The sequence below is a fragment of the Curcuma longa genome, chromosome 7 (assembly GCF_044706935.1).
Source record: "Curcuma longa cultivar G26 ecotype Majalengka, Jawa Barat chromosome 7, ITB_CL_G26_1.1, whole genome shotgun sequence".
Lineage (NCBI taxonomy): Eukaryota > Viridiplantae > Streptophyta > Magnoliopsida > Zingiberales > Zingiberaceae > Curcuma > Curcuma longa.
Genome location: NC_133867.1, coordinates 8039570 through 8062736, shown reverse-complemented (window position 1 = coordinate 8062736; position 23167 = coordinate 8039570). Strand labels below are relative to the sequence as shown.

The 23167-nt window shown below is 37.9% G+C and overlaps 4 protein-coding genes across 4 annotated transcripts; 1 reads left to right on the top strand and 3 right to left on the bottom strand.

The window, feature by feature from the left end:
* Positions 1–6138: 6138 nt before the first annotated feature.
* Positions 6139–8144, bottom strand: LOC141832573 (amino acid transporter AVT1H-like). The gene is given in 5 exon segments (XM_074720058.1): positions 6139–6672; positions 6830–7035; positions 7038–7436; positions 7535–7697; positions 8019–8144. Coding segments are annotated over 5 exon segments (1428 nt in total).
* A 2222-nt stretch (positions 8145–10366) lies between these two features.
* On the top strand, positions 10367–13414 carry LOC141832346 (uncharacterized). Its single transcript, XM_074719848.1, has 2 exons — positions 10367–10421; positions 11564–13414. The coding sequence occupies exon 2, from the start codon at positions 11649–11651 to the stop codon at positions 12921–12923; it is 1275 nt and encodes a 424-aa protein (XP_074575949.1). The 5' UTR covers positions 10367–10421; positions 11564–11648; the 3' UTR covers positions 12924–13414.
* Positions 13415–13866: 452 nt separating this feature from the next.
* LOC141831549 (two-component response regulator ORR41-like) lies at positions 13867–14823 on the bottom strand. The gene is made up of 4 exons (XM_074718929.1): positions 14685–14823; positions 14453–14599; positions 14223–14342; positions 13867–14137 (listed from the first exon to the last, which is right to left on the bottom strand). Exons 1-4 carry the CDS (start codon positions 14811–14813, stop codon positions 14066–14068), a joined length of 468 nt encoding a protein of 155 aa, XP_074575030.1. The 5' UTR covers positions 14814–14823; the 3' UTR covers positions 13867–14065.
* Positions 14824–16179: 1356 nt separating this feature from the next.
* LOC141831548 (cysteine synthase-like) lies at positions 16180–22700 on the bottom strand. Its single transcript, XM_074718928.1, has 10 exons — positions 22362–22700; positions 21568–21677; positions 21411–21468; positions 19825–20088; positions 19603–19740; positions 19457–19508; positions 19297–19376; positions 18365–18424; positions 16770–16850; positions 16180–16386 (listed from the first exon to the last, which is right to left on the bottom strand). The coding sequence occupies exons 1-10, from the start codon at positions 22611–22613 to the stop codon at positions 16294–16296; spliced, it is 1188 nt and encodes a 395-aa protein (XP_074575029.1). The 5' UTR covers positions 22614–22700; the 3' UTR covers positions 16180–16293.
* Positions 22701–23167: the final 467 nt, after the last annotated feature.

Genomic DNA, 23167 nt, shown 5'->3' with positions numbered 1-23167 from the left:
TTCATACCTGCATACGAGTTTATATACTCACTGAATTGAAAGAGGTAGTCTTGCTGACATAGGAGTAGGCTGTGCCTGTATTTGAAGAGACAGGTTCTGCGCATTACTGACAAGCGAGTAGACAGAGCGGCATCTAGGGGCAAGCTCTGCGAACCTATCAACCACCTGTCTTTTAGCCAAGAGTAGAAACCCGTAGGGCTTAGGGGACCAGGCCTGGCAACCTAGTAACTACTTCCATCCAGTGGCAGAGTTTACACGCTTAGTTGTCTAGCTGCTATATATATGTTGTCCTTTGGTGGGGAGGTATCAGAGAGATGCTGCGCCAAAGTGGAGCAGAGTGAACGAGCTCGCTGAGGTGGAGCTGATCGAGACCAAGAACGAAATTGAGCGACCGAGCTGCATAAGGTCGGGAACAAGATTGGGCGGTCGAGTTGGCCGAGTTCGAGAGCTTTATAAGCAAGGACGAATCTAGGAATCATAGATGCATTGACACATACTCTATTTCACACATATTGAGGTCTATTTATTTTAATATATAAAATTAATTTGAATAATTAAATCCTTCTTACTCATTTTTTTATATTCTACTCCGGGTTAAGACAAGTTGATATTTTTTACCTATATTTCATATTTATTAGAAAATTATTTTTGATAAATTTAATTGAGATTGATTGTATAAATGTAACTTAAAATTAATGGGATTATAATATATAATTATCTCAAAAGATTACTATATATATATTAGGATTTCGGAAGAGAAAATTTTCTATTAATATAATAAAAAATTATAATTATAAAAAAGGAAAAAATCTTTTTTTAGTAATGAAAGTGTTTTAAATTAAAAATAATAATAATTACATAACATACTTGGAATATGAAATGATAATAATTAAAAATAATAATATTAAAAATGCTATCTGATTGACAACTTGAGGGAGAGATAATTAATGTAAGATCTTTCTTCTGCATGATTCCATGGCACATTTGGTTGGTTCGCTGTAGGATTTGAAGTAAATGATTTAACATGTATGATTTTTTTTGACTGGGCTATAGCCCAGGACGGGCCTAATATAAATCCGTCTCTGTTTATAAGGCCGGACTGAGTGCAACCGTCGTTGGACCAGTCAAACAGGATCTGGCCTTTGACCTATTGACTTGCCAGGTCAGATTGATTATTGACTTCCATTTTACCATGTCAGGCCGATAAAGAACCACCGTATCACCCATCAATTGATTGATCTACTGTATATTCGAACGTCACTCTAACCTGTCAACCTAACGAGGCTATTCATCTTAGCATCAGTCGACTATTCATTAGTCGCTATTAGTCGAATAATGTCATCAGTCAGTCGAATCAATTTATTTCTGTTCAATTTTTTTATCGCTATTAGTTCGTTTAATTCAATTTATTTCTATTCAATTTTTTTATCGCTATTAGTTGAATAATGTCAATAATCTATTAAAATATCTCCACAATAATATGATATTGTCCACTTTGAGCCTAAGCCCTCATGATTTTATTCTTGGGCTCAACCCAAAAGATTTCATACCAATGGAAATATCTTCCATCTTATAAACTCATGATTTTTTTCATGTATTTTCAATGTGGAACTTTGATTGTATCACAATAGACTGATGCAACCCATCAGTCGACTATTAGTGTAGTAAATTATTGCTCATTATTACTACAGTAGTACCGTAGCACCACTATTGCAACTGTATTTTTGGAGTTTTACGACTATTAGTAGATCGATACACTCTATCAATCAATTAATATTCCTATTTTAATCTTACCAAAGTTGAATTCTCATATTGTCTAGTATTCAATTGAATGTAACCTATTAAAACTTTCTTTATTCAATATTCGATTAATCTTAATCTGTGGGGACTTCATTATTGTCTAGCATCTGATAAACTTTGACCTACTAAGACTTCATCATTATTTGACATTCGGTCAATCTTGACCTGCTGAGACTTCCTTATTGTATATCATCTGGTCAATTTTGACTTATCAAGATTTCATATCTCATGCTAACTCTCTATTAGATTTTTTATCATTAGTATCTGATCAATCGTAATTCATTTGAATTTTTTATTTCTTTATCAAGTATTCGATCAAAACTTAATTTATTTGATTCTTAATCAAATTAATATATTAATCAACTATTAAATATAAATCGAATATATATATATATATATATATATATATAAAATAGAATCTGAGATGGATAAATTTTGATTTGAGATTAAATCGACACAATATATATCTATATATATATCACAAATTAAAATTAAGCATCAAAATTAAGCATTCATGTGACATGTGATACGCATGCATGCATAATTATAAATTATTTGTCCAATCCTACCTTTGTATATATATATATATATATCTTCATTCCCTAATAAATAGATCATTAATTATCACCCTTGACAAAAGTGTTCAACGTCCTTGTCAGACTTTAATTCGTAGGTTCTCGATCGTCAACGACCTGCCCGAGTTGATAGATGTCATATAGGACACGTACGTGGCAGCGATTGTATGAATGTGCTGATGTACGTACGTAATTGATTTCAAGCCATATATCTCCTCCTCAATCTAAGCTCTGTTTAGCTAAGGCCGTGGAATTCATGTGTCACTTCTGTTCCACATTTGAAATCAAGTAACTTCAATTTGTTACGTTTTGCTGTTCTTGTTTAAATAAAAAAAATGCTATCATATATTAATTAATTAATTAATTCCATATATTTTCAGATAGAGGGCGTGAATCGGTAATTGGAAACTAGCTCCATATATTTCATTTCTTGGTAGTGTCCTTGTAATAACTAGCTAGTTGACAAGGTTCATTAAATACACTCATTATATAAAAGAAAACCACAAAATGTCAAAGGCCACGACCGCTAATTAAATTAAGGGCATCGTCGAGTTCGATTCTTCAGTCGACTTCAAACAAACAGACTCAGCACTCAGCGATTCAATACTGACCGACTCAGTAGTCGGGTGACATATCTACTCTACTCTACTCAATTTCCCATTCGAACTCGGAAAGTATCGGAATAACGACCATGTACACTAGGGAAACACAGGAACGTACATCACAACAAGTTGCACTCAAACGAACTTCGAAATTAATCAGAGCAACTCCATTATTGAAATAGGAGCCTACCTAGTTTGAGATTCACTACAAAAATTAAAGCAAATAACGACGGACGATTTCCGTCGCTATTCGGTCACTAATCGAGCTTAGCGACCGAATAGCGACGGAAATCATCCGTCGCGTAAAATTCCATCGTTGACGTCACTTTAGCGACGGAATTTAAATTTCCGTCGCTAATTAGAGACGGAAATTTTTTCCGTCACTAAAAGTAGCGACGAACTATTATTTCTTAGAGACGAAATTTATATTTCCGTCTTTAAAATTAGCGACGGGAATAATAATCCGTCGCTAATTTTAGAGACGAAATTTAGAGACGGAAATTTAAATTCCGTCTCTAATTTTAAAAAAAAAATTAAAAAAAAGTGTTTATTAGCGACGGAATTTATCATTCCGTCGCTAATAATTTATTTATTTATATATTTTAATTTTTTTTTGAATTTCCTGTTTGTATATCAATCAAACAAATATAACAGTAATACATTAATAACCCAATAATAATAAAACAAAATACTAATACAATATTTGAATACACGACATGTCAATATATCTGAATACAATATTAATACAATCTGAATACAATAATATCTGAATACAACACAAATCTTTAGATACACTGATCCTACAAAATACAATAATATATCAAAAACTTATCTAAACAAGCCCGGCCAACCAAAAGAGAAGATCCTACAAAAAGACAATAAAAATAGGTTAGTAATAATTTAATTATAACAACCTATTTGAAAAATGCGCATTTGAATACAATATCTAAATATAAAATCTTACAAAAACGAGCCATATCGATAAGTTGAAGTTGAATTTTGATTTCAATTCAACTATTTTTCCTCTATCTCCGACAACAAAATTATCAAATATATAGTAGAAAAGTTACCTATAATAATATATCGGTATAGAAATGAGACATGCATCATCCATTTTAGCTGGTTAGAAAATAACAATAATGAATTTGCTTTGTGAAAGGAGTTCTCATAAAAATTTTAGAAAAACTCAATACAAGAAAGAAACGTATTGTGCCAAGATCTCTAATGATAAATTCTTGATTAAGAAGACGAAGAAGGATATATAGTGATATCATCTTGATCATTGTCGGCAAGAAGAATATATATCATTCACATAATTAAATTAGGAGAAAAAGGATAGAGCCAACATTGAACTTATAAAATAAAGAGAAGTCTGTCTTTAAGCCGAAGAACACATGAGGGTGTGGCCTAAGTAGAGAGACGATGAAACAATGCATGAGAGAAGAGCTTGTCGAAGACCATACTAGGATTTCTTCAACTAACAAACATGTCTTGAAAGTTGTGGATGAATAAATCTAGATAATTGACCCATAAACACACAGTTTCTTGAAGATGACCAACAAAAACATTCAGAATATGATCTGATTGGTGTATCAGTTTATTAGAACTAATAGCTATAGATGATAATAATTTGATAGTTGTAATCTTAATAATTGGACTACTGAATGTATCATTAAAGTTAATATCTAATTGTTGATTGAATCTTTTTGCTACAAGACAAGCTTTATATCGTTTAAAAGAGCGATTAGCATGATACTTGAGACGAAAGACCCATTTGGAGCCACAACGTTCATGGAGGCAGTGGAACTAAGCACAAGTCCCATTACAAGGGAGAGCATCAAATTTTGTGGTCATCTCAGCATGCCAATTTGGAGAAGAGGTTGAGGAAGCTACTGAAAAAGGGAAGAAAGACTATCACATAAAAAAAATAACATCTTAGGGAAATATAAATCCACCCAGTTAATATATGTAAGCAAAAATACTCATCATGCAAATTACTATTACCATGAAAAATATATTGTTGAGAACTAGAGTCTAATTTATATTTAGAGAGGGACGTAGCCACGGATAACATGTGTAGCCAAAGTCTCAAAGAAAAGTATAGTCGAAAATTTGATTATAAAATTTCTTTAGTAGACACTTTTGATCAAGTAATGGAGTAGGAAGGCGATTTATGAGGTAAATTGAAGTGCTAACAACTCCATCCTAGAATTTATGAGAAATTGATGCATTATTAAAAAGAGCTAAGGTTGTTTTTCCTACATGTAGATTTTTTTTTTCAATAGCTAGAATCATTTTGTTAAGGAGTAATGTGAGAATAAAAGACTAGTAAACATTCCATAAGAAACAAGATGGCGATGAAAAGCTTGATAGTCATCTCCCCAATCAGAATAAAAAGTAAGGATTTTGTGACTAAAATAATTATTATTTACATTTATATTGAAGGATTTTATGATTAAAATATTATTTTTTTGTCCTGCTTTTTTTTTAAAAAATTTTAAAAAAAATTACAGCTAATCAAGAAACTAAATGGAGAGAAAAATAAATGAAGTTGACATCAAACCCAAATAAGGAGGCGGGGCTTTCTTAGACTCCGACGACGATGGTTGTTTGCTATTGCTTGTTGGAAAAAGAGGGAGAAGCTAGCCGCTGGTAAGAAGAGAGGCTGGAAGAGGACAACGGCTGAATTAATCTGCCCTAGCTAGGTGCTAATTAGTCCATGTTTCCTTTCCACCTTCGTCTTTATTCCTTGACGTTTTCGTTTCGACGGCTGTCTGTGGCGGTGACGGCAACGGAGACAGCGGAGGCGGGCAGTGGCTGAATCTGAATGATGCTGGAAAATTGATAATGTTGTTGTTGGCGGAGCCGGCTCTTGCTCGTGCTAGTACAGGGCAGCAGAGAAAAGAGAAGGTTGCTGGTACGGGGTTGGTGTTGAGTGCTTAGCTTGCTGTTGGAAGAAGAGTGGGAGAGAAGGGAGAGAAGAAATCTGGTGCGTGGGAGGAGGAGAAAGAAAGAAACAAGGTCGGCGCGAGAACAAACTGTGTAAATCCGTAAAGGTCATCTTTTGATATTGATTCATGCCAATGATATCAAATATGATAAATATTTAATCAATTGAACGTAATATGATCTATCGAGGGAAATCCACTTATACAATTTGTTTAATGGCCTCTCTGAATGCTTCGAATCAGGGCCTTCGAGGACGAGACTGTGCCCATCACCGTAATCGCAGCTCCGAACACGATGAGCCCGACGTGGAAGGCGACACTGACTCGCGAGGCGCGGGCCCAGTAGATCCTGAGGTAGAAGGCGCAGGGGAAAATGATGGAGATGGCGACGCTGACGAGGGAGCCGGTGAGGCTGAGGACGTGCTCGAAGTAGGGGACGGCGAGGGCGATAGCGAGGATGAGGAGCAGCAGGGCGGAGCCGACGGCGCCGCGGACGATCGTGCGGGCGCGCGAGGACATGGCAGGGGGCAAGCGACGCTCCAGCTGGATGGCCAAGGGGGCGAACTCCAGCGCGTACTTGGTCATCGGGGTCAGCACGGTGGCCCAAAGCGCCACCTTGGTGGCGCCGAGGCGTGGCGGCATGCTGAGCGTGATTTGCGATCTCACCGCCGGGCCGAAGAGCTGTGCGCCCATGAAGGCTAGTGCGGCGTAGAGCAAGGTAACAATGGTGAAGCTTGTAATGGACACCTGCACCATCATAGATTCTCTCTCTCAAGTTCATCCGTGTCGCCCATCAATTGGATAATAAAGCAGGAATAAGATTTATGTAGACGATTGAATTAGTTTTTGGCAAATTATAGCATTTCCTTTCCTCCTCAATTGGATGAAAAAGGAATTTCTATACCTTGGTGAAGTTGGAAGGGTCTTTCATGGCGGTGTAGATATTGGGGAACACAATGTGGCCGGCGAAGCTGAACATGTACAAGCCCGAGATCCTCGGAAGCATCTCAACCCTCAGCGCCGGAATCTCATGACTTCCTTCCACGCCGCCGAACGCCGCCACCCACGCAACCGTCGCAAACATAAGCAGCGACATGAGGATCCCCCCAAGGAGAGGAACGAGATCGACGACATGTTCCGCAACCACAGCGTCGGCAGCGCCACCAGCACCGCCGTCACCGTCAGCAGCTGCGCAGTCGACAGGTGGAGCCACGGCGCGTGAGCATGCACGCCGGAGAGCACCAGCGGCAGGTTGTCGCTGAGCGAGATGGTGTAGGACACCAGCGCGAAGAAGATCTCCAGGTAGATGAAAGCAGAGGCTACGATCCTGCCTTTGGATCCGAAAGCTCGCTCGCCGATGTCTAGGTAACTCTTGGAGCCACCGCCGTCGTCGAGGCACCTGCCGATGATGTGCGCGGTGTACGCGCACATGATTCCGAAGCCGATGAGCAGCAGCACCGAGCTCCATCCTCCGTTCTCCAGTGCGTAGGGAGCCGACAACTGCCCCAGCCCTGAACCGATCGACAAATCAGTTACGGAAGCCAATTAACTTTAACTGCAGTAATCAACGGAAAATCTAGGAAATTCGAGGATCCATGCATGCGTGTACCTATAAGCATGCCAATCATGTTGATGACAGAATGCGTGAATGAGCTGGTGGCCTTGGCATTTGGCTCACTCCGCGACTGAAGGAGTACTTCATCGTCTCCACGCACACAGGCACATACTTTGCTCTCCTCCAAGCAACTCACGCAGTCCCCGGCCTTCATGGCCTGATTCCGACGAAGTTTCACCGAGATATATGAATGCTTGGATCGATGTTAATTGTGGGAGGACTTGGCGGTGGCTCTGCTGGAATTTATAAGGTCGATCGACTTGAATATAATGCAATGACTTGGTGGTGGATCGATTGGACTGATCGCATTGCTATCGTTGCTGGGAACATTAATTCTCCTGATCACTGCTTGCTTTTGGTTCTTTTATTTGTGTTAGTTGCAAGCAAAAGGAACTATTATTTGATGTATTTAATGGGAGTGTAATCCGTCTCAGAAAATCTATTATTGGTGATTCACGCAAGTGATTCAGATATATACATGCATACATGCATAGTCATGGATCAACGTACGTGAAGATGATCGCTTTAGCCACTGAGATATGAGTGGCCGGAAAGAAGAATCCCATTTGGCTTCCAATTCCTTGTGATGCTTATCAGCATCCATGCACGCATCATGCTTAATTAAAGCCGTGTGAGTAATAAACCAATTATACTTCAATCTTCATATTATGCAGGTGTTATAGGTGACGTGGCTTCCTCTATGATAAAATTCAATAGTCAAGCGAGGGTCAAAGTTCATGCTGAATTGGTAAGATTGGTGATCAACATGAATCCGGATGAACTGATTCTACCAATGTGGAATAGATGTCGCTTTCGGCTCAGACCACACTTCAATCTTGACATGGATTCAGTCGTCCTTGACATCGTGTGGGCCTCCAAAGCAATCTTGATCTCGAACCTACCTTGGTTTTAGAATCGTCTCGGTCCTGAGTCTCGTCTTGGCCAGTCTCATCTCGGCTAGCCTTGTCTCGATCGTCTCATCTTGGTCTAGCTGAGTCTCGTCTCGGTCAGTCTTGTCTCGGTCGGCCTTGTCTCTGCCGTCTCGGCCAGTCCCGTCTCAACTAATCTCGTCTTGGCTAGCTAGCCTTGTCTTGGTCGTCTCGATCATCTAGGTCCCGAGTCTTGTCTCGACCATCTCAACCTCAAATCTCGCATCGGCCACACCACCTCAGCTAGCTCCATCCTAGGCCCTACTTTTATACCGTCTATGAACCACTGTCTTATATGAGCCTAAAGGGGAATGCATTCTGTAGACACGCGACAACCCAATAATGAACAGGGAGTTACTAGGTTGTCCTTGGCCCCCTCAGATATTCCTTTTTCTACATATAAGGTTAAAAAGAAATGACTGTCTCTGATCCCCTCGTAGATTTCTATAATGACACTATCCCATCCGATGTGGAGATGCTCTTAGCAAGCTATAAAAAGTCTAACACACAACCTTATTCTAGGTTCGACTCAAAAAACTCTTCTAAGATCATCTTCTTTTTTGTCTACATTCATCCATTCTAAATAACCCTAACTTGAACATCGGAGTGGCTTGCTGGGACTCCCTGGCACCAGTCTAACCTCTCTCTGAAGTGTATTTCAGATTCTCATCATCTTCTTCGTTGAACTCGTTCGAGAGATAGCACACATCGAACTGTTCGTTGACTGGTAGCTTAACCATCTGAGGTATTTCCGGAACAATCATTATACATCAATGCGTGCAAAATTCTAAGCAAATCTTTCTTCGTCTTCCTTTATTATGTAAGGATTGCAATGTAGAGTATACTATACTCGCAATCAAATAATCACTAAAAAAACCTACAAATAACGACCGATTTAATTTTATTTGACTCCGGTCGCTATGTAATCCCTAGCCAAATTCATATATATTTTTTAAAGAAAATCAATTCCAACTACTATACGTATAATATGTTTAGAGTATGGTATTTTACAGTCTGATTGGTTTTATTACGTGTCTGAGTTTTTTCTTGAATGAAGAAGACTTGAATTTTATTTTAAGTTAGAAGACTGAAATACATTTTCTCAATTAAATCTATTGCCAAATGCTCTTAAAGACTTGGATTTTTCGACTTTTCCTACCAACTCCTCTTTATGGGAAATTAATACTCAAATGAAGTCTCCTTTGTAATAAAATTACCAACAATAGTAAGGAAGAAAAGATTTTCTTTCGTCATGCTGATGTCATTTTTGACCCGGTGGATTGGACCGGTCGGGTTTCAAGTTTCAACCCAACGAGAAAAAAAACTGCCACGTCAACAGATGAAACGGACTTCAGCAACCACTTCCGATACCCGTCCAACCAAAACTTGCTTTGGGTCAAAAGATGAAACCCACTTCAGAAACCACTTCATACCCGTTCGATCAAATCATTGGTTCAATTATCCAGAGTGGGATCGGGCCCATATGCCAGTTCAATAGAGAGAGAGGTACATCTTTGAGTGCCTAGAACGGCGTGTGAGGAAGATTTTTGGCGCGCGCAAAGCCAACTCCCACTGTCCTACGATGGTCCAGTGGCCGTCATCTTTTACTGACGGCGTTTATGGTTCACGTCTCATGTTGAACGTACGATTTCGATCGAACGGTCTGTGACGGACCTCCGTTACTTGACACCTTTTCGTTCTTCCCTACTCCCAAGCTACACGGCCTCCACAGTCGCGGGAGTGAAATGACTACCTTGCCCTCATGTGACTGCTCTGATCACCGTCTGATCGTTATCAGACCGACGAAATTGGATTGAATGCATCAAAAGGTGTGCATCGACGGGGCAGACGGAGTCTATTTCAGACGCGGGAAGGAGACGCCCTGCTCTCCGGCGCGCGCTCGCACCTTGACGAGGAGATCACCCGAGGTGATGACTTTGCTGTTGGCAATGGTAATCTCTGAGGATGATTCGCCACTAGCTCTTTCGATATGATCTGATTTTTCCTGTGTTTTTCGTTGTTTTTTGGGATAAGAAAGTCATCTTTTTTGGGTGCTTTTGAGAGAGCATATAATCGCCATTTAGTTGTAGCAGTTTTTTTTGGGGGAGTTTAAGTAGAAAAGATTGTGTCTGGGCATGTTTGTGTTTTAGCTGTAGGGCAATTGAGGTTTGTAGTGTTTCTTTCTTCTGGTTTTTAGGTAGATGATCGTGATCTCTTAGGTAAGAAAATGAGTTCATTATTTCTTTTGTAGATATTTTATACATGTTCTTCCTATTAGGTCTTATGTGTTTGATTTGTTTTTAAAATCTTACTTTTGGACGACATGGTGAAACCTAATTAGTAGAAGTCTGTGTCTGTAACAGAGGAATGCCTCTACCAGTGTTCTTACATGGTGTTCAGTTTGCTTCTTTGTTTGTTTGTTATCATTTATAAAGATGTTAATTGATGGAGAAGAAACTATAGGTCCTTGCTTTGTTATTGAAAATCTTTCATACTTATTTGTTTAAAGAAGGCCATCTACCATGTTTCCCCTCTTTTCTTTCCGTTTTAGTTTATTGAAGCATCAAGATGGCATTTCGCTGCATTAGTAAATGTAATCTAATGTTTGAAACTTATTTTATTACCTTTAAGGAACACCGAAAATAAGTTTCAGTGTAGAGTGATTTTCTCAAGTAGAATTACTCTAGTAGTTGATACCCGAATGAAATAATATTGGAGATTGAAAGAAACACAGAATTGTCCTTGCAACCTCTATGTGAAGTTTGGTTTGTAATATACTTTCTTGGAGAACAACTCGATCTCTTTTCCTATTCATTCTTGCCCATCCTCACGGATATGTGGATAGAGCATTTTCCACTATCGATCAATTACAGATGACCACTTGTGGTAACTTGGGCATTGCTATTTTCCAGCAAACAAATGGATCCTTAGGGCATTGCTGTTTGGTTTATAAGACGATTTCACAAGCATAATTGATCCAAAGCATATGCATAGTTGATTTGTTCAATGTAGTACTTCTTAGCCTTTTCCTTTGTAGCAGTTATACAACATTCCAATATAAATCCTGCATAATGATTTTATTTATGTTATCTAGGTGGATTAGCAAATGGTATTCGCCGGCAGCAATGGCTCTTTTTGACGAATGACTCTTGTCGAAAATCAATACTGACTGTTAAAAAATGACTGAAATTAAGAAGTTAGGCGGCGCTCAACCTTGTCTAGAAATGACCTCTTTTGATTTGCCAGAATGTGAACAAAGGGTTATTGATGTGGATGATCCAATTAACTTCACTGGTATTTTCTCTGAAGAAAGTGAGCACATGTCAATATCTTCAGATAGCTTGTCTTCTTCTATCCTAAGCTCTGATGGGTCACAAGATGTTACACAGTGTGGTAACTTTAGACTCTCGCTGCAAAGTCAATTCTCCTCGATGCCATTGTCGACAATCCCCCTTGTTTCTTTAGACAAGGGAGATATTTCTGAGGGAAAAGATGAGGAGGGACTACAAGCAGGTGTCATCGGAGGTGAAGGGAAAGAGATCTCGGTTGTCTGTCAAGAGAGTTGCAATTGTCACCAGATTGAGAATTCGACGGGCAGCAGTATGAGTTCAGATACATCATCATGGGATTTTGATAGAATAGATATTTGCGTATCATCGTTGAATCTGGAGAGGGAGGATTCTGGGCTTGTTCAGGGTAGAGAAACATCACTCAGCATTTCTGATTCTGTTCTTCCCAGCCCTTCTTTCGGCGCCGTAAGTGCTGTGAGAAACTTCAAACCTTGGCTGTCCAGTACATCCTTAACATCTGTTGATCAAGGGGATGAAGTCAATACGACAAGTACCGACTCAGATGAACCACTTTTTTGGCCACTTGACCACAGCTTGTACTACTTCCTGGACTTTGAGAAGTTTCTATGCCCATCTCCCTGTAGCAAGGAAGATAAAAATGTCACGACTACGGGAATTCCCTCGTCAAAGCTCACTAAGTTGGGGATCCATCAGCACAGCCCACAAGCCAACAAGAAAGATGTTCGAGGATTTAGAAGGATCCCATTCAATACAGCACTGAATTCTGCTGCTAAATATGATTCAAAAATTCGGGGCAATGGAGCTCCAAAGGCTGCCTCGATGCCGTCTAGGTTAAACATATCTGCAAGAACTACTCCACCTCAACATCCTTGCAATATCTCCAAGAGAAGAGGAAAGCCTCGGTTGAAGATAGACGTGGCAAGGGAAGACTATGATAGTAGTGAACCAGTGAATCTACTTTCAAAGGAAGCTGAGCTATTTGATTGCATGTTGGAAAGGGGATCAATTGAAGACTTAATCGGTTTAAACGAGTTCGATGGCCATGAAGGGATTGATGCTAATCTTGGGGAACAGCTTACACTTCTTTTATCTCCTTGTGGAGGCCTGATTCCGCGGGACACTGAGTTCGTCAAAGGGCGGTAGGGATCGTAAGTGAAACAAGCATGAATAAGATGAACTTTGAGCAACCTTTTCTCCGTTTGATTTTTCATAGAGTGGCAGGACAACTACAGCACCGGGTAGGTCTCAACATGGAAAAAAAATTACAGAATCCTGCATAAAGATCTAGTTCATCACGAAGATGATCCATAACATTGCCACTGTTTAGATCATATAAGTTCTGCCATGCAACATAATAAGGGAAAGTTCAACCAAGTTATCGATATTCAGTATTAATCCCAAGCTTGAATTGTTCCCTGAACACAGATAAGAGCTGTAAGTGTCATGGTTTAGTTAAGTTCCTCGAAAGCATTACTGAACTCTTCACGTACCTGAAGGGCTATAAATTGTAAACATAATATCGACATATAAACTTATGTAAAATTCTTAGCTAAACGATGAGATCGATCAGTATTTCTTACCTGCAGAACTGTAAGTGGTGCTCAAAGTGAATTTACCTGTAATATTGTGTCCAAAGAGTGTTTGAACTTTTCTTTCAAGTAGTGCAATAATATAAGTTGTGCTGAAAAGGGAGGTTACATCTTTTTAGAGTGTTTGTACTTTTTTTTCTCAAGGAAAACAACTCAATCACAACAGTTGATGTTCATGTCTCTCTTCCGATGTATAATTGCCACGTGCCTGTAGGTCCCTGTGGTCCCCATGGTTATGAAGAAATTGCCACGCACGTCGTTGCATAAGAGGAGAAAGGAACATGAGCCTCTGATTTCTTCATTCTTTTCTCTAATTTTTCTGATTTATTTTAAGTTGTTTGCTAATTAAGAGTGAAAGAAAATTAAAAGGAATTAGAAACAGTATGAATAATGGAACAAAATAGCATCATCTTTAAACTCACTCGATTAATTAGATATATATATAGATCTAAGCTTCATAATACGATCTGGAGCATGACCTAAGGAACCCACCAGTAGTAGTGATACTTACATATACATACTAATTTCTGTCCAGTTTATTACGAAGATATATATATGCCAAACTCGATCGATAAATTAAATATAGTGCTTCATAAAACAGCAGCTAAGCTAGCTCCTCACTGATATATTATTCAGAGTGGACAACAACCGGGCTGCATGCGCCATGCAGGGATGAACATGCATGCAGAGATACGGCTACTGATCAGCTTGGCCATCCTGAAGGCCATACTTCGTCAGAACCAAAGCAAACTTATCTATATTTAGAGGCTGCAAACCAAACACATCCACGGTTACAGATTCTGTCAAAAAATTTAACTTCGAAGATATTTCAGTAATGTGTATATATATATACCTTCTCTACGAAGTCGTCAGCCCCGGCTTGAAGGAAAGAATCCTTGTCAGACTGCATGGCGTCGGCCGAGAGAGCTACGATGGGCGTCGTCACTCCCAGTGACCGCAGCTGCTTAGTGGCCTGTGAAATTCTCTGTGAGCGAGAATGTGTGTGTAGTATAGTATATATATATGCATGCATGTCGTCGTAAGGAGTAGTTGCTGCATGCAGCTAGCAGTACTGTTCATTACCTGAGGACCATCCATGATGGGCATTTCCCGGTCCATCAGGATGAGATCGAAGACCCTGCCTTCCTTGACCAGCTCCACCGCCTCTTTCCCGTTCTCCGCCTCCTCCAAGGCAATCCCCTGCTCCTCCATCAGCTTCCTCACCACCATCTGCACGCCACGCACGCACCCATTAAAACAAGATTTGTATGTTTATATAATTAATCAGTTAATTGCTTCCAGTGCAATTAATTACTCGGTTGATGACATTGTCGTCGACGAGGAGAGCTCTCCGGCCGCAGGAGGAGATCGCCAAGGCCGCCATCGGAGGAGGAGGAGGAAGGAGAGAGCCAGCTGCTGCAGAGAAGAAGAGGAGACGGTGCATGGATATAGTAACTAACATAAATGTGCATGGATTATATTCCTGCAGGATCGTGGGCGGGCCCGTGCGTGCCCGGGCGGCGTCTGTGTCCCACGCGGGCAGCGCGCCATGGAGCAGAGGCCGGTTATGGCAATCCAGCGACCATCCTACTTGCTACTGCTCGCTGCATTAATGCGCCCGCGGCGGTGCCGTCACCGCCCGCGCTGACCTGCCGCGCGCTCCGTCGCCCGGGATCTCTGGCTAGCTGCAGCTAACGTTGCCCGTGAGCGGGGCGGCGGTGAGGATACCCCTAGACGGCCGGGCCGGGTCCCGGCGCCGGCTCCACTGACACGTTCGCTACTGTGCTAAAAGGAGAGGAGTGGGCTTTATGATTAAAGGAGCCATTTGCAAATTTAGCAGGCTCTCAACTGCCAGTAATTTAATATAAATGTATATATTAGCACCGCCACCTGTACAGTCAGTGCCGTGATCTCCTCCTTCCTTGAAATGGTTAAGAATCTTTGCCGCCGAAATTTTACTATCAGAATTAAGGAATTACCGATCGAGAGAAAGGAATCGCAAGATCTGCGCAGATCCTTTGTGACGACAACGTGTCTCATGATTAAAGAACTGCCTTGCATCATGACAGATAGAAGAGGGGGTGGCTATGACTAGACAATTTGCAACGATCAAAGGTTTGTAAGAATTCTTAACAGGGTAGTTGAGGAAGTCGGTGTGTTCAAGGACGAAGAGGGTGGAGGAGTCGTTGATTGATTTCGACGAGCGATGAGCTTAATGACGTTGCCATGTCAATGAATGGTAATGGCAAGGTGAAGAAGAGCATGCATGCTAAAGGATAGGGCAGCACCTAATTCTCTAGGCCATCTAGACAGTCAATGGAATCTCCAATAATAGACTTCATTTTAAAGATATCTTCCTTCAAGCTATCAATTAACACTAAGCTCTATTCTAATTAATGTACCATTGAAAATAGTTTACTCCAAATTAGCAATCCAACTTCAAAAGCATTCACTATCATTGTCTTACCATTATCACATTTGCTTGTGTATACATATATTCAAAAATATTCTTATAAAACATCTAAGATTCTAAAGCATGACCAAAGAGGATAAATCAAAGAACAGATAAACAAAAAGGCGGCTAACGAGTAGATTAAACTTATTGTATTATGCATATTATGATAGAAATATAAACTTGTAGAACAAAAACGATCAGCTTTGTGCACATTTTTAGACCGAGTTTAAAACTTTGTGAGTTGTGCACAATTCTATCACTGCCTAAAATCTCAGCATACGACATGTATTCAAAGAAAGTGAAACTAATATACCATCTATGCGATTAGTTATTTGCTTACTTTTTTTTCTCTGAGAAAAAAAAACAAAACCATGTGTTTACATTTTATGCATTAAAAGAGTATACATGTATGCTTATAGCTATTGCCAACAAGCTGAATAAAATGAGTTGAAGATGTTACAAGTTTGCATCAGGGCTCAGGTTGCATCTTCTCGCATTCATCTCGAATTGATTGGAAAAGGATAGAGGACAGGTATCTCTCACCAAAGCTAGGGAACACAACCTAACCAATGAAGAAACAACGGTTATATAATTTTGTTTAGTTTTGTGCAGAACTCAAGAAATAACTAGAAAGAAAGCACCCAAAAAAACAAAAAGCAAAATCAATATGATAGAAATAACAAAATATAACAATGCAATATCAATAAAGATGCATGAAACAATTATAGAATAGGCGACTGAGAAGGGAATCCAATATTTCCCTATTCCTTATAGTTTAATAGAGAACATATATTTCAAGCATGATAAGTTGAGTTATTTTTATTCTTTGATTAGTACTTGTCTTTTACTTGCTATATCATTGTGATCACAAAGTTATTAGTTTAGTTTTATTTTCCACAAACGTCTATAAAAAAAAAAGAACAAAAATTGTAAGCAGTGACATACCACAATAAGTTTCCCAGCATTTTCTGGTCTACTTGCAACCTTTATTGCTGCAGCTGCTGCTGCTCCGGAAGAAATTCCAACCTGAAGAGTATCCAAAATACTAAGGATCGCATGCTGAATGAATTTGATTGTAAGTTCATTGCAAGATGGAGCATCTCAAAAATAAAAACGGTTTGATATCTCATCTAATGTTTTTGGTGACACATGCAATGAATAAATTCCTATTGTTTATGGTAAAATAATAACAAATCATATATTTATGAAAAATATAAAATTCATAGAATACCAGTCTTCCTACATTAATCCTGCAATGAATGAACTACATACACTACACGATGCTCATAACACAATCCTAACAACAGAGGAACCTTGATATTTAAAATTAGAATTCAAATTTAATGTGAGCATAAAATTTTACTTCGTCTTTTTTTATAATTTAGGGACTTTAGGTCTGATCAACTTCTAGTTGTAACATTATCATTCTATAAATGCATTAACTAGGAAAAATTCAATAGCAGTATGAATCATGTTTCAATGAATTTAATTCTCTTTAGAAGAGATTCAGGAGTTACATCAACTATTTCTAAAAAATTGAAATAGCTTTCTAGACATTGGTAGTTGACCTGGTCAATGCCAAGGTCAGACATTTTTTAGAAGAAAGAATATACAGGACGCAAGAATGAATAATAGGTACCAAATCTCCATCATCTCTTCAACTTTTCATCTTCACATAGCTCTCATACTTCAGTTTACTGATATTAATGTTTCTGCATGCTTTGTATAGAAAAGAAGAGTTGCTTTGAAACATGAAATTAATTATAATTTAAGTAGCTTCAATTATTCATATTTACATAAAGTAATATCATAAATTGACTCCTACAGCCAGCTACGAGGAAATTTGAGGCAAACACTCCTATCCATCAGAAGCAATAGGTGACTACACTTTTTTTTTTTTGAAGGTTAACTACCATGCTTCCCAAATCTTCATACTCTAGAGAAATCTATCATGATAAGTAACAAGATTGTCAGTTGCAAAAAGATGAACAAAATATGCACGACTTGGGAGTATGACAATATTGAAGGATAATTGATATAATTGCAAAATAGTTGCCTGAATTCAGGGAATTAAACAAAATCAACAAAAGATTTATGAAAGAGCCGCATGAATCCATAGAATTAAACATAATCAACAACAATTAAGAAAGAGTTCATGAATTCAAAGAATTCAATAAACAGACCACCATAGGAAGGCATAGCCAACTAGTACAGTAATGCAGGTAAGCTCATAAAACATTTGCATCCAGAAGAAATTTGGAATATCTTTACACCAAATAATCAGTTTGAAACATGCCCCATGGGCAGGTTATTTTCCCAAAAACTGGAAGTATTAAGACTACAGGCAAATCTTAAAAACTAGGTTTTCTTTTTCAGTAAATTTGAGAAGAAGAAAATATCACACAATGTGACATGAGTTACAAGTAATACAGCACTTAAACATCATATATTTAAGGTGATGGTCATAAGTTAACGAGCAACTATGAACATAGGCTGACAACAAAATTTGGAACCAAAAGTCATAAAGAGGGTATAGATACCAGCAATCCTTCTTGGAGAGCCAACTGTTTTGCAGTTTCAACAGCTTCATTGCTTGATATCTGCAGCAAAATAAGTAGGAGATGATGAAAAGTGAACTAGGAGAGTGTTTCAGTATGTGTCAGCATATGTATAAAAAAAAAACTGTCATGTCATTCATACAATGTAGATTGCAGTAAGTTCCCCCACACAGATCATAAATGAAAGTGAAATCATTTATCTATCTTATTGCATCATCAATGGTTTAATCTGCAGAAGTTTAAAAAAATAAAGCAGTCTAATTAGATTACAAGGTGCAAAACCTTGTCACCATTTATGTAAATCAATGCCATCAAATTTCACCATATATAACATTGCAAAGTCTTCTCCTTAGGAAGTTGTATCTTAGCTGACACAATTTAAGTTGCATATAAAATTGTCATGGCTTACAAATGCAGGTGTTGCCACTAAATAATGAATATTCAGACCTATTTATTTGGCACATTGTTCAACACCTGGAGACACATAAAGAGTAGGTTCCAATAGGCAAAGGAATTGACAATGGCATTCCAAGTTAACTCAACAAGCCACGGTGGGAATATAGAGGAAAGTAGGAAAAGGATAGTGTACATCAATATTGAGGTAACCATATATTCAGATGGACCCGACAGAATGAAGGTTTAAGAGAAGAACAATTTAAACTTTATTTTTAGTAAAGTTTTAAAATGCTCAAATTTTTTAGACTATTGACAGGAGAAATAGAACTTGAAAAGAGAAGTGATCAGAAACATAATTGAATAGGATATGAGCTTGAAAGTATGTACTCTGTAGATGCACTGCTAGCAGATGAAGAAGATTTTATCCATCAAATGCAACGAGAAGATGACTAGTGAATAATTCAATCATCAATAACACAATCAAAATGCCAAAGCAAATAATTTTCACAAGCTCATACCTCTAAAATCTCATCTACTACTTCAAGGTCCAAATTCCTGGGTACAAAACCTGCTCCAATTCCTTGAATCTTGTGCGGACCTATATGTGAAGAGTTTTGTTTAAGGGGATAAAAGCATGTTGAAGCACAATAAGAAACACCATATAATGGCAGTTCATACCAGGTTTCCCTCCTGAAAGAATGTTGCTTTCAGCAGGCTCAATGCCAATGACCTGAAGAAGTGATGGAAGAATAGCAAGATTGAAATTCAGGAAATAAAAAAAGGAAAAAAGGGCAATGATAAGGAGAAGAATCATAAGGAAGAACCTTAATGTTAGGATTCTTTTCCTTTAAATAATGGCCAACACCAGAAATAGTTCCGCCTGTGCCAATTCCAGCAATAAAAATGTCAACCTTCCCTCTAGTATCTTCCCAGATTTCAGGACCAGTAGTCTCATAGTGTATCTGTAAGAGTATATTGGAATGAAATAACATAGCGCTGGTAATAGAACAAGAAAACTTCGAAGAATTATGTTGGTAGAATGTCACCTTTGGATTTGCCGGATTGTCAAACTGTTGGAGCATGTACGCACCAGGTGTTTTCTTCAAGATGTCTTCTGCCTTTTGAACTGCTCCCTTCATGCCTTTAGCAGAATCAGTAAGGACAAGTTCTGCTCCAAAAGCTTTAAATAGAACTCGTCTTTCGATGCTCATAGAAGCAGGCATAGTCAAAATCAGTTTGTAGCCTTTGGCAGCAGCAATGAATGCAAGACCAATCCCCGTATTACCACTTGTTGGTTCCACCAATATACTCTTTAGAAACATCAATAAATAAGCTTTTAGTAAGTAATTATGACTATGAAATTGAAGATTTATATAGTAAACTACAATAAGATCCTACAAAAAAACCTCAAAAGGGCAAAAGAGGCAAATATTTAAATAAAAACTGATACCATTATTGAAGCATTTACTATGACTTAAAGCCGCCAAGAAACTCACTTTTTCAGACAACATGACCAAAATTTCAACAATTAAATTTTATATTTGATTGTTAAATTGACTTAGCTAAATAATTGCTGCTATATTCATGCATATGATTATTGATTAGTTTCTTTTTTTCCATTACAATGGATGTTTTAGTTCCAGTTTTTTGAGTTTTCTTTTAAAGATCATTTATAGTATTTTCTTTTTCTTCCTTTCACGAAGATCAAATATCTTTTCTGTATATTTCTTTTTAAAAATTATTGTACAAAGTTGTCATAAATCTGTAGACAAATATTTGCTTTTATTTTTTCCTTTTCGCTTTTTAGATTTTTTTTTCAGGGAAACAAAAACTGAAATAGAAATTTTTCACAAACTAAAAGATTTATTACATCTCCTTGTTCAATGTTCAGCATCTACTCGTGTTAAGACAAATTGTCAGTGCCATCTAATTCCGACTCTAATTACATATTTAACTAGTTTTACATTGTCAAATATGTCACAACTCCCAACAAGAAAACAATCAAGCATGTACCAATGTTAAATTTGACTCGTCTTTCTTCAACTTCAACACCTACTAATAGGAACTACCAATGTTATTGAATTATATGTACTGTGCTGTCAATAGACAAAGAATCTTTTTTCAAAGTTCATTCAATTTGTTGTACAAGTGCACAAAAACCAAGTCAAGTTTTCAGTCAACTAACGGTCAATGTCCTTGCCATATGGCGCTACATGTCAAGGAGAAAATTACAAGGAATTTTGTGTCAGATGCTCAACCTACACATCAGGTTTTCACCATGTAGATGTCACAGGTTGAGGCATTAGGAGCAAATCAAATGGAAAATAAAAAAAAATGAAATTCTCTTTATAATAGAATATGTGTACCATCTCCAACATGTTAGAAATGTAGCATCAACCTAGCTGCCATGTGGATGCCACATGGTGTCGACCATTACATAATATAACAGAATCTAGCTTGAGCTTTAAACCAAAAGCAACTCACTTAGGAAGGAATTAAGATTTTTTAAGGGCATTTTGAAAATAAAAAAAATTATGTGAACAAAGTGAAATTATCCCCTATACAATTTTATGATATATTGATATGGAAAAATGGAAGGAAACAATAACAGTGAAAAAAGCCATTTGATTACCTTTCCAGGTGTAATGAGCCCTTTTTGTTCAGCATCAGCTATCATACTGTGTCCTATCCTGAAAAAACGGAGCAAATATATTATATAACCTTGTATAGTTTCTTGTAAAAAATACATTAACTGTTCTAAAGATACATTAACAGTTAAATCAACTTACCTATCTTTAACACTGCAGCATGGCTCCATTATCTCAAGTTTGACAGCAATGTTTGCAACACACCCTTTTATGATATTGTTCAGATACACCATTGGTGTCTTACCTATAAGCTGTAAGAAAGCAGCCAATTATAGATGCTGGATGATTAGATAGATTTAAATTCTAATTTAATGGTTTGCAAAAGAAAGCAATAAAACATTGTAATATAAAAAGAAGAAGCATAAACATACATTTCAGACAGTATAACTTTGCCATTACCAAATAGAGACGAATGCGATTACAGATTGATCAGTGAGACACTTTTGGATCATTTTGCTTAATTTAATAGTGTCTCCTTACTTTAACTTGTTAAAATAGTTCCCTTACGGTATTGCAACAAGTGATGCCTAAACAAGATCTCCAAAAGAATACAGTTACATCAAACAACTTAACTGATGCAAAGCGAAAACTAGAATACAGTAGTTCACAAGTGGTATCAACATCTTTCAACCATTCCTGTGAAAAGAACCACTAGGCTCCAAAATTACCAACCTAAACAAAATCGAAAAATAGCCATAAATAAATATCGTCTACCATTTGGAAAAAATTAATAATAAAAAAGTGTTGTAAAAAATCTCGACTTAAATATATGTTCAGTTCTCAAAATTGATTTATACTAGAATGATAAGGTTTACAGACAAGTAAACATTCATATCAAGCCATCTATGAAAATTTTAAAATAAAAACTATTTTATGATTCCATCTCAAAGAGACAAAGACCTTATCCTCCCCCAACAAGATAAATCTCGAAGTACCTGCGTCACATCTTCGGCTATGTTGAGACCCTCGATCTCCGTCTGCGGTTTCACGGAGACAGCTTCGCAGACGAAGGGGCGCCGAGAGGGGTTGGACGGAGCGACTGCGATCCTTCTCCTCCACGCCGACACAGGGCTGCCGAAGAGAGATCGGGGCGCGAAGAAGGTGGGCTGGGAAAGTGGACGGGGTTCGTGCGCCGTCCGTAAGCGAGAGGCGAACGAGGACGGGATGGAGCTGGAGAGCGAAACCATGGAGGGGGAGTGAGAAAGGTCAGAGAGAGAGAGGGGCGGGGGCGGAGGAACCCGAAGAAAACTAGAAAAGCGAAACAAACTCACGCCCCCTCGCTCGTGAAGACCAAAACACTTGGCTGGGAAATTATCAATTCATTCTGGATTTAGATTTGGATTCATCCGCGAATTAAAAAAAATAAAAATTTAAAATAAAAATTAAAAAGTTCAATGAACTTATCTATTTAAATTATAATTTAAATTTAAAAATTTCATTTTAAATCGTAATATAAATTTAAAATATTTAATATTTTTTATTTTTTAATAAATCCTTGAGTTAATACTGTTTAATTCATAACTCATTTTGAGTTGAGTTAGATTAGAGATTTTTTAACCCATCGAATTAATAGGTCAGTCTATCTTGCTCCGTCATATGATGAATTTTTAATAAGTTGATCTGTTCGTTATAGATTAATCTGTTTGACAATTCTACTATCCAAAAGTAGATTTTTGTGATATGAAAGGACAAATATAAAATAAATATATAGGGAGAAATAGAAATACATGAAACATAAAAT